Source organism: Nicotiana tabacum, chromosome 11 (genome assembly GCF_000715075.1).
Source record: "Nicotiana tabacum cultivar K326 chromosome 11, ASM71507v2, whole genome shotgun sequence".
Taxonomy (NCBI): Eukaryota; Viridiplantae; Streptophyta; class Magnoliopsida; order Solanales; family Solanaceae; genus Nicotiana; species Nicotiana tabacum.
In genome coordinates, this window is record NC_134090.1 from 28073775 (window position 1) to 28086001 (window position 12227).

The 12227-nt window shown below is 36.1% G+C and overlaps 1 protein-coding gene across 2 annotated transcripts in view; it reads right to left on the minus strand.

Moving 5' to 3' along the window:
- Nucleotides 1-1602: 1602 nt before the first annotated feature.
- LOC107817063 (phosphatidylinositol 4-kinase beta 1) overlaps nt 1603-12227 on the minus strand; it is a 37906-nt gene continuing 27281 nt past the window's right edge. Inside the window, exons 9-16 of one of the 2 annotated variants that reach the window (XR_012696479.1) lie at nt 10880-10966; nt 10685-10789; nt 7321-7374; nt 4936-5079; nt 4767-4820; nt 4603-4677; nt 2453-2536; nt 1603-2370 (exon numbers count right to left, since the gene is read on the minus strand). Coding sequence is in view for 1 of the 2 variants with exons in the window: in XM_075224948.1 (XP_075081049.1) it covers nt 2269-2370; nt 2453-2536; nt 4603-4677; nt 4767-4820; nt 4936-5079; nt 7321-7374; nt 10685-10789; nt 10880-10977 (716 nt within the window). In the remaining variant the exon portion in view is untranslated. Of the gene's footprint in view, nt 2371-2452; nt 2537-4602; nt 4678-4766; nt 4821-4935; nt 5080-7320; nt 7375-10684; nt 10790-10879; nt 10978-12227 lie in introns of both variants that reach the window. The other variant, XM_075224948.1, reaches the window with a different exon arrangement.

Sequence of the window (12227 nt, forward strand, 5' to 3'; positions counted from 1 at the left end):
TAAACTTGAACAGCAATTGGCATTTCAACATCGGAATGTAGAGAAAAAACTGAAGAAATGTCTGTATCAGTACCTAACGAAGATTTTGAAGCATAAACAAAATTAAATCCTGAACAAGAGCAGGCTTTTAAAATAATTTTACAAAGGGTGAATTGTGGAAGAGCTGGATTACTCTTTGTCAATGGACCGGGGGGAACAGGGAAAACATTCTTATATCGAGCGTTGCTCGCATATATTCGCTCAAGGGGTATGATATCATTGGCAACGGCAACCAGTGGAGTAGGCGCTTCAATTTTGCCAGGAAATCGTACAGCTCACTCTAGATTTGACATTCCCCTTCAAACGAATGACTCGACCATGACAAATTTGTCAAAACAAAGTGGTGCTGCCAAATTGATCATATGAGCATACATAATATAAAGTTGACATGGTCAAAGTCAGGTAAGCGCGGACAATTGTTACTTCACTCATCATTTCTCATTAGTCATTATGTCACTAATCCACAATAATAATTAGTCTTTTATTTCTCCAAAAGTGTATGAATTATAGTAGTATGTGTTAACACTTATCAACAGCGACGAGGTATAAAATCTTTTGCTTTCTATTATTTTCAAATGTGTATTGAGTTAGTATTTGCTATATTAGTTTTTTTCTCTCTATAAATATAACCCGGAATAACCCAATCAAATAACAAAAGTAACCTTCTCTGAAGTTCCTCTCCCAATGTCATTCAAGAATGTCAAGATAAAAAACGAAAACAAAAGTTTATGTAAATATATCTATATAAAACCAAACATATGTTTTATATTGTACACGAATATAACTTTTTTTTATCCTATGGATCAAACATCTACAATAAAGTATATCCACTGAATAAACATCATCTAGTTCTCGTATAATAATTCTCACATTATAATCAAATAACAAAAGTACCCTCCAGAGCTGCTGACCCAAATTTCTTAAAGAAGACAAACGTTATCCAAGTTTGCTAATTGTAAAACCCAAAATCATCTTTTATATTATACCGAATGTACCCCCTTTCAATCCAATAAATCAAACATCTACAATAAAAGCATATTCACTAAATAATTCTATTAATATTATTCCCCGTGTTATAATTTCCATATTATAATTCAAATATAACTTATTTGCAAACCATACGAACCTCACTAAGATTTAAATTCCATTATTTTAGTCTATTCCCAGTGGTTGAGCGTTTTATAGATCATCATGCAAGAATTTTACTTCATACTTATATCTTCTATTTTCTAATAAAATAAAAGATGTGAAAAAACAAAATAAAAGCGGGCTGGACAGATGTCGACACATGGATTCAAATTTTTCACATATTCCATTTTTCATGAAGCAAACCAAGGACTAAAACTCAACCGAACTCTTGCATGATGCCCTGGTATTATAGTTCTTCTAAACCTCAACACTAGCACTCGAAACCAAAATAATGTTGAAGTATTACAATCCTCGATTGAATCAGGTAAAACCTTATATCCAATCTGCAAACCAAACCAACGCCTTAAGCTATGAGAAGATGTTAGAAGAGAAATTTTATAAGTTCTTGAACTGGAGAATGAAAATAAAATACTGTAAACACAAAAGGGGTTATAAATTTCACTATGAAGAGCTGTGGTCAACAAAAGATATGATACAATACAACTCTGCTGCTTCACAGAAAGAATCAAAGACTGAAAATCAAGAAATAGCAGAGGCTGCGATTTCCCTATGCTGCTATCTAGGTAATGCTTTTTGCCAAAAGAAAAAGAAAAAAAGAATGAAAACCAAAATCGAAAGCAAAGAAGCTATTGTACAAACCAAATTTCATGCTGCACCACAACCTATCAGCAAACTCATGAAATTCAAACAATCCCAACAGCTTTATCCGGCGTTCTGTCAGCTAGCCACCTCTGTCGCATCTCGTACACAGCTCTGTACAGTATGTACCCACAGATGGGTATACTTGACAAAATCTCGATTCTTGAGACACCCTTGCCTTTGTCCAATAATCTTGAAAATTGAGTGAAACTAGAAATTAAAACTCTTGGAGAGCTTGCATGTGGTACATTTCATACAACATCCGGAGGTACAATTACAAATTCCTCAGAAGAGAGGCAAATGGCAAGACAGCAATCCTTTAATTTCCGACTGCATCAGAGAATTGCTCTTTCCCAACCAAGCACCTCTTAGCAAACAAGTTAGTGATACTCTCTCTTCACACATATCGTCACCTTTCGTGGTGGATAACTCAATTTGACCTCATAATATCCCATTTAAGACCCTCTGATAATAATCATATTGGCGAGTACGCCATGCATCCAAGCTACTGCTAATCAAAGAAAGTACCAAGGAAACACATTGCTGGCAAAAACAAAGAGGGCATCATGACCATTTGGATGATAAAAATTAAAAAAACTAATGAAGTTATGTACCAGTAACAAACCTCTTCTGTTAAACTAAGATGAAATCTCTTTCTTAGGTTCTGAATTGTTCGGGGACCACCCTTGAAACAAGGATAACCAGAATCCTGATATGAAGATAGAGGGAAAACAAATTCTGTGTTATCCCAAGGAGATTAATGTATCAATTCCATAACGACGAAAACTTGTTTGACTGAACAAGTATGCTTAGTAACTCAATCAGTGATACAATAGTTAGCTCATTCATAGCCAAAACAAACAAGCAGAGGTTTAGGTAGATCCTTGATCTAAAGAAATGGTTATAGGAACCGCCTTTAAATCTCCTCCTTCTGTCGTCACACTTGTCACTAATCCCTCATACATATCCTATATGATACTTCTTTGAATTCCTTCCTTTTCAAGCACCATGAAAGGACATTTTTCTCCGCACTTCTTTTGATAAAGTTCAACAACAACAAACCCAGTGAGTTCCCACAAGTGGGGTCTGGGAAGGGTAAAGTGTACGCAGACCTTACCCCCACCATGGGAAGGGTAGAGAGGTTGTTTCCGATAGACCCTCGGCTAGAGAGACTTCTTTTGATAAAGCAATAAGTTTTATTCATGTGAGCGCAAAATAAGCGCCCTTATACAAGAGGTATACCAAAAAAAAGTAGAAAACCTAAAAGACTGGTTTTCCACGAATGACACCCAATCCTCCATATAAAAAGGAGTATCATGGGTGCACCAGAAGGGCACACTCTATCATATGCTTTCTCTAAGCTAATGAATACCATGGGGAGATCCTCCTTCCTCGCCTAGTATATCGCAATCACTCTCTTTTAGCGAAAAAATAATTTCTTTGTTGTAGACTATTTTTAATCTTTGGAAGTCTCAAAACGCTTTTCCCAATAAACGAACTATAACTGTATTAAATTTTCTCTATGAATACAATATACTATATGAATGTGAGATTAACTTTTCCTCCTCTCCTGCCAATTTGTGACACACAAATGGCAGACATGTTGAATAAATACAAGGCTATATTTTTGGCTTCTCGATTCTGTTTCTCACAGTTATAAAATCTTAATTAAGAAGAAGAAAAGTGATGCTCCAAACACATGGTTCTTTGATACTAAACACTAACATCTTCAGATCTTCTCTTGATTTATGTGGCAAGTCAAAGAAATATATTAAATTTCGGATATCAACTAGCATTACCATATTTTATACTGCATCTTCGATGGTATTGTAGAGATTAAAAGGAATAAAGTTAATATGGAAGTGGCCCCCATATTTGTGTCTTAGGTCACAAGTTCAAGCCCTCACACCATGCAAAGCAAAGCCTGGTATTTAAGTGGAGAAGGGTAGAGGGGCGGGCCCATTATCCACCGAGTTTCGAAGGCTGCGGTTGGTCCAAAGGATCGGCCCCAGACTGATTTCTCGGTCATCAAAAAAAAAAAAGTTAATATGGAAGTGTGGCAATCCCAGAGAGTGAAAAGGAGCTTAAAGCTAATATGGAAAACTATTCCCAACTGCATAATGTGGACATTATGCCTGGAGCGAAATAAAGCAAGATTTGAGGGGAAGAGGCTGCATATTACCAGAGTAAAAAACAAATGCATTAAAAATTTGTATTTCTGGTTTTATAGTTAGATGAGATGGACCAGTATTTGGATTTTTTGCACTTATTAGGAGATTTGAGGGGAAGAGGCTGCATATTACCAGAGTAAAAAACAAATGCATTAAAAATTTGTATTTCTGGTTTTATAGTTAGATGAGATGGACCAGTATTTGGATTTTTTGCACTTATTAGGAGAAAATATGTAGTATGAATTAAGTAAGAGGTGTAGTCTGGTCTTGTACTTTTTCTATGTACCATCTTGGTACCAGTTATAATAAAATCTTTACTTAATAAAAAAAAAAAGATTAAAAAGAATAAAGTTGGAGAAATAGTCATTCCTTGGTAAAGGCTCAACCTGCCACATCTGAATGTCTAAGATACTGAAAAATGGGAAGCTCTAGCAGCGTTAGAACTACATGACATTTCCCGAAATTCTTTCCTAGCTCTAGAAAATGCCCCCCAGTCCCCATTCCGCCCTATGTTGGAAAATTCCACACATGAGAAACAAAGATTTTACATATAATTTTAAACATGTATGAAAATTAGCAGCTGAAACTGTATATGAGCGGCTACCTGTAGCATCTCAACAAGAAGAATTATACGCTCTGCGTGCTTCCGACATGTGAGAAACCCTTGGATGCATAGAACCTGAAGGCAGGAAATAAAAAAGCATAAAGCACAAAGAATAGAAAAAGAAGTCCAAATACAAAATAAAATCTCAGTGAACAATATATTACTTTGAAATAATCAAAGAACTCGCTTGGAACTCCTTCAGCATCAGAATCCATGATCTAGCACAAATCAACCAAAAATATATGTTCAGAAACTGTATCAACACCTTCAGAATATAAAATAACAAGGGTAGAAATAAAAAGTTAAGACACGAGATTCTTCAGTAGCATATACCTCAAGGAGTTCGCGGGTTAATTTAAATGGTGCACTTTCGAAATTTACGCCACCAGGTGAATTAGATAGCATGAAACCAAAGTCGATGTGTATGATATGTCCTTCTTCATCCAATAGAAGATTTCCGTTGTGTCGATCCTTTATCTAGCAACAGAAGCAGAACGGCTGGTAATCATTGCGATACCTACTGTACTAGCAAAGCTAATAATGAAGACATTCATAGTATCCACATTAAGGGTGTGTTTGGTATGAAGAAAAATGTTTTTCAGAAAAATATTTTCCATGTTTGGTTGGCTTAAATGTTTTAAAAAAATATTTTTCTCATGAATTCATTTTCCTCCAATTAGGAGGGAAAACATTTTCCAAAATTCTTTTTCAACCTTTCCCATCCTATTCCCCAACCCACCCCAGCCCACAGCCCCACCACCCCCAACCCCCTCCTCCACCCCCATCCCATAGCGTTTGCCTAACTTATATATTTTACAAAAAAAAAATTCTACTCACTAACCTAACCAAACACTAAAAAGTATTTTCCGGGAAAAGTTTTCCATTCACCAACCAAACATGGGAAAACAAGTGATAAAACTACTCATTTTCCTCCATAACAAACACACCCTAAGAAAAATCAAAGAAAAATAAGGAAACAAGAACAGACTTTAATCATGCACATTTCCTAAACCATTGGCACAACAGACATTTTAACGGTGAAAGACAAGTGACTTTAAGCGTGCCAAACGCGAGTACGAAATAACTCACTACACACACTCGTGCTATGTTACACCTTAAATAGCATACAACCATTATTTTTCTTGATAGGTAAGTGAACATCTTATTGAAACAAAAGGAGCACAAAGATTCTGTTGTGCGTTACATCATGATATCCTTACAAGTTTATCTATTTTCATATCCACGAACCTTACAAAAAATCAGTTCCTACTAGTCTAATGTGAGAGGTAACTGAGGAAATCTAAGAGCTATCCACACCATATACAATCTGCATATTGCACCAAAAGCTAAGAGGGAAAAGAAATTGAACTTCAGTTTGTGAACTCTTCCTTTTGCCTCCGAAACGTCTGAGATTCCTTTCTTTTCAAATGACCAACCAATACCATACAACCATTATGATTGTCATAAATCACAATTATTTGAGTTATTGAATTTGAACTAGAAAGGGAAGTCATGAAGAATTTTCCTTGGAAAACAGGAAAACCAACTTTTGGGTCATACACCCACATACAACACACCGCGGCATGTCATATTCTTTATCCTCTTTGAATAACAACGGCACCACTTTATCTACCGTTATGAAGAAACCTAATCGGTTCAGGGTATGCAAGGCCATAATATCCCTGCTTCTCCATCTTCCGCTATTTGACTGTGTTCTAGCTCTTCCATTCCAGCTCTAAGGATTTCTTGCATTCTATGCAAATTTTATTTTCCGATCAGCAGTTTCAATTTTCTCTCACATTAAATTCCATATGGAAGTTACGGACAGTGACAGCCATCGTATGGTGGACCATACTGAACCTGTTTAGTATACATTGCTCAATGCCGGCCACCATCAAAGATATGTTGTTGCTAGGCCTTCAAGAGAGGGCAAAGAGGATGCAGAGAACGGAATGCAACTCCTTGCACTAATGTGGTACTGTAGAGGAAAAAAAAACTGGACAGCCTAGGGAAGGGGAGTGGCACTGTTGTATAGATGAGAGGAAGCTTATGTTTCTTCGTAAATTCAGTGCACCCACGGAGTCCCTGTTAGCGTAGATGTCTGGTACTTTCTGACTTTATGTAGAACATCATATTTTTGTATAGGTTCTCAACTTTTGTTTACCAATAGTATACCAAGAGTTACTGTTTGATCAAAACAATTGTCACTTTATCCAAAAAAAGGTGATAGACAACTATCACATTTCTTTATGTCTATTATCAAGAGCAAATGTCATAAAAAAACATGCTTGACTTTTTCTAATTGTAGTAAGCCCAGATATCCCAATTGTTACAATTTAAGTTCATGTAGGATATGCAGTCTAATCATTTTTAGAGACATTGTGTCAGCATTTACATTTAGACTTTTTTTTTCCCACACACTTTTTTCCAACTTTCATCTCTCTTTTTCCAATTTTTATGGGTACAGGGGCACACAAAGAGAATAAAGATTTGCATTAAATACTCAAAAGATATGGCTAGCATGCAGCCCATGTAAAATGGAACTATCTCAGTGATACATATTAGAGATAGAAGCATCTGCTGACAACAGAAATATTAGAGATAGAAGCATCTGCTGACAACAGAAATATATGATCGGTGTCTTATGCTTCTTCTTGCAATCATCAGATTAAACAAAGAAAAACGCAAAGTTATACAGAGAGAAGCCATCCAGTTCACCTGCAAAAGGTAGCAAACCAGAGAATACCCAGCCATGCTTTCGACAAAATTTCTCTGCATGTAAAAGAAATAAAGATGGATAAAAATAAGGAGTCTTTTTATTTTACAAGTCCCAAGCCCAAGTAAAATCATGTAAAGGAAATAGAAATGCGACTCAGCAAAACATAAGAGAGAGATCCTTAACTATACAGCAAGAATTACATAATGAAGCAGGTAAAAAACTATTAGGAAGCACAACTTATCATCCAAACTATTTCCCAAGAGAAAAGCCCTCAGAAAAGGAAAGGCTTGATAACGAAGATACAACTTAATTTAGTAAACCTGTTCCAGTCATTGACTAGAGCACACAGTTCAGCCTTCTGATATATCTGACAAGAGTTTCCGTCTTCTTTTATTCATTCCCGTTTCTTGAACTTAACAATGGAGACATATACAGCATATTTTCTTTGAGGTTCTCCGAACAAAATACTACTTGTTAAATATGGAATTTAGACAAATTCCTCATTGCAAAACTTCATTTCATAGCTTCTCGAGCATCGATCTTCAAAAGACTCGTAAAGTTCACTAGTCTGCTGGACGTACCCATAAAACTTTTCTTTCGCACTTGTTACACGAAACAACAGTTCAGAAACAATAAACATAAATGAAAACATAATCAACAAGGACCATCACCCTCATAATATTCGCACTTCTATTATGTTCCAAGGTGAAGTGCACAGGAGTCCCCCAAACTACGACAGTCCAAAGTGAAGTGCACAGGAGTCCCCCAAACTACAACAGTTCTTGCATTCCAGTATTTTTAAAGCGAGTAGCAAAAAAGCAATAAGCCTCCAGGCGAACGAGAAACGAGAAATGAAGCACATACTCCCTCTGGTCCACTTTAATTGATTTTTTGGCCTTTTTATAGTGGTCCACAATATTTGATTTTTTCAGCTATCAAGAAGGAATTAACTTATTTTTTCCAAAGTTGCCCTTGTATTTCCAATGAACAAATTAAGGTTAATATGGTCAATTTCATTGTTAATTATTGTTAAAAGGTGAATTTCTTAATATATGTGAAAACAACCAAAAAATCAATTAAATTGGACCGGAGGGAGTACTTCTTTGAAGTAACGTGCATAATTTTCAAATACAAAGATTACAAACATTAAAAGTGTAACAAACATCATTACATTCGTTATCCAATATTCGACAATGACTACATCACACCCAACCCAAAATGAATATCATTAAACTGTAAGTTCAATAAACCCAACAGGATCACTGGAAGATACATTCGATGGAACAAGGAATAACTGCTTTAGGATTGTACTAAGGTCTAGCTTTAGTTGCAAGAATCATTTATTATTTTCCTAACAATGAGTCTATAAACCAAGAATTGCAAAATAAAAACGAGATAGAGAACAAACACGAAAATAAATAATTTTTTTTGTTAATAGCAAGAAAGTAAAAAAGTGACATAAGAGAAAAGTCCAAAAGCAGAATAGTGGTAGAAGAGGACTCGCACAAAAGATAACAGGCACCATGAAGAAACAAAAGTAAAATAGAATTAAAAATCATGATATTCAATTACCCAGGCGTGGTAATCACATTTTTACCAAAAAAAAGTTATTAGTTCTTTTGCCTCACACCCAGGCCTCAAGCAACAAACAAGCAATTTCTCTAACAGCAGGAACAATTACTACCACTGTGGAAGTCCAACATCGAGTGACAAAATATTTCTTCCCTTTCTTTATGAGAAATCAATAGAATGAGGAAGCTAGATTGGTCTTTTCATCTCTCCACCATAACAAAATGTTTTGAACAATATATCAGGAGTGTTCAAAGATAAGCATGGTGTGACTGGAAAAAAAAATGAACATAAAAGAAACACGAGAGAAACAGGTAAATAAAACCAGTAAAAGCAGAGTATTGCGCACCAGAGAAGAAGGAAAAAAGATGTATTAATGTTCGATTCGTTCGCTATGCAGACTTTTCCGAAGTCGTTCGCTTCACTCAGCCAATGATCCCTCGTTTCATAATGCTTATCACGTTTAGTTAACACTTGGACTCTACCTCTTAATACTCATTTTACAGCATTTAAACCTTTCAACATTTTCAAGCCCCTAACATGAAGGATCCTCTGGAGGAAACTAAACCCCGAAAAAGAGGGGAAAAAAACAGAAATGTTTGCTCACAGTATGTTCAACTTGAATGGAAACGTGACATAATAGGTACAGGGTTAGGTGGCATGTAACTGGGGATAATAGAAATGACAAATAACTCTGAACTCTGCATAGAGTGAAGTGCAGGATTTGCATGGTGAAAGGTCTATGAATAAGTTGGAGAGCTACTCAGAGTACAGCTGCTGAACCCAATAGGGTATTAAATGAACTGTAAGAATATTTTGTTGACGAATCTTAAAATACAATAACTTGCTAATAGTACTTTTTAATGATCGTGTTGCTGCTCAAGCCAACTTGTGCACACCTCAACTAATCCACCAGACAACCTACAATGAAAAATCAGCACAAGGCTGGAGCAGATGATGTCATACTGAGTGATTTAGTTGGAATTCAAATCTGTGACCTCCACATTGTTACTCCTTGCTTCAACCACTCAACTATCCCCTTGGCAACAAGAAATTGCAATATCGGATGCATCTAGCACTACTTGACCAGTCCTAGATGAGGGGGATGACGAGGCAGGGTAGGGGAAGGAGGAGAGGTCCAATGCAAAGGTCTGCAGCGAGGGCAATATAATATTGATGGTAGAGGAAAGTGGTAGAAATTGAAGGGCGGAGTGTAAAAGGACTGTCAGAGAAGGAGGGGGGACAAGTTGGAGAAAGTGTTGAATTGATAAAGGAGAAGAAGATATAAGTGGAAAAGAGCAAGAAAGAGGCATAAACAAGGAATATTAGGATTCCTTTTTCTCCAAAATGACGAGGCACAATACTCATCAGAGTGGAAATTTTGGACAAATGCAAAGGTTAGTGTATAGTGGGGAAAACACTCAATTTTCTTTTTACCATCTTCTAATAGCCTTCGGCTTGAGTATCCCCATGAGCACTATTCATTTCCACATCACTTAGTTAGCAGTTTTTATCATACTTTCATCTTGGAATATTGTAGAACCTTTGTATCATACTTTTTCCTCTTGCCTTGGTTCAGTAACGCTTCTAACAAGCTCTAATCATGCTTTGATTGGACAAGGAAGATAGTTATCTAAAAGTTCAAACATAGAATATAAACACGTTGTGGATTGCTTTAGTACATTTACATCCGATAAAGACGGGGAAAGGATAAATTGAAGGCACCCTTGAGAAATTCAAAAGAGACAGTAGTAAAGCACAAAGGCTACAAACTTTTTTCATCACGATTTTTACCTGGGCGAGCTTAAAAGTTGGAGAATTCTCCTGATACTTGGCAACATAAAAGTCATGTAGACTTGTGATGTCAGGAAATCTACTTTTAATAGAATGAATTGAGGCCTGCAAAACAATGATCAAAACTGCTATCAAGAATATCCGCAGCAAAATAAAGAATGCTCAGGTTATCAAGAAAAAGCTAACATAAGTTACCGTATCTGGAATTGTTTCAATTAGTGCAGTGTAAGAGGATGTAACTAAGACTTCATAAGGACGCAACCAAAGCGGCAGACCAGCTTCCTGGAAGATATCTACCATTTCAAAATACTCAAACAATATGAGCACGTAATCCTTGAGAGCATAAAACAATATTAAAGGTCAACAGCAACAACATGAATCTCCACTGACATTGGCGTATCTAGGAATGAAAGCCTAGCTATAAACCTAACAATTGCAGGACGACGAAAAACATAAAATGAGATCACTCTTTCGGCAGAAAGTACTACTCCTATTAACTTTTGAAAGTATATTGGGAAGGAACAGAAGCCTTCTTGTGAGCTAGTAAAGATGTAAAATACTGAACAAATAACTTCGATAACAAATAAGGTAACTGACACATAATGTGAAACCAAAGAATTTTTACCAAATATTACCAAAAATCATTTTCTGAATTTCATTCATTAATACTATTCATTGTTTTATAAAACTTTGTGAAGCATCAGTTTAATGTGAATTAAATATGATATTTACCAGAATATCAAGAGTTCTAAATTGCTTGTGGAAAGACAGCCTTCACTAAGACAGGAGTTCACATAAGAGGACTGTGTGTCTCATTACCCAATAAAAGAGCTCAAGAAAAATAAATGCAAGTCCAAAGTCTTGGTGAAGATCGACTTGTAGGATATCATAAAGCCTATTGGTCAACATCAGACAAGTAAATAAACTATGTGACTGATACCTATAAGTAAAATATATATCCCTGCTGAATCAACCTTCCAACACAAACCCCAACTTAAACTGTGAGGCCTAAAAGCAAGGTTGAATATCCGCTAAAAAATAGGCTAATTATAATGGTGGTGCTCGGTCCAACATGCGCACACCTCAACTATTCCACACGGGCATCCACTACCGCCCACCAAAACAAGTACAAGGTAACTTTGCTCACAAGGCTTAGGCAGATTGAAAGAAATTGCCTAACATCTTTTTCTCTGTTGGGATTTGAAACCTGGCCTTTGATTGTTTTTGCCCACCTCAATTACAGCTAAGGTACACCCTTGAGTGCACATTCTCACGTTACTTAAAGAAAAATGGAGAAAACCTCAATGATAGAAGATCGTTAACTGAATAAGTCCTCAGATAGCCTAACCTCCTCTTGCTTAAGGACAACGTAAAAACAAATGTTACTCGGACATATGGCTTTGCTAACCAAATATTTTAGAACTTTCATCACATAGTACAATATATGTGTAATATGCAAGATTTAAATTCTTGAATTCATCAGTCTTTTCTCTAGGCAAAGTTTGTACTCATCAAATTTCTTAAATTATTTCCTTTCTTATGG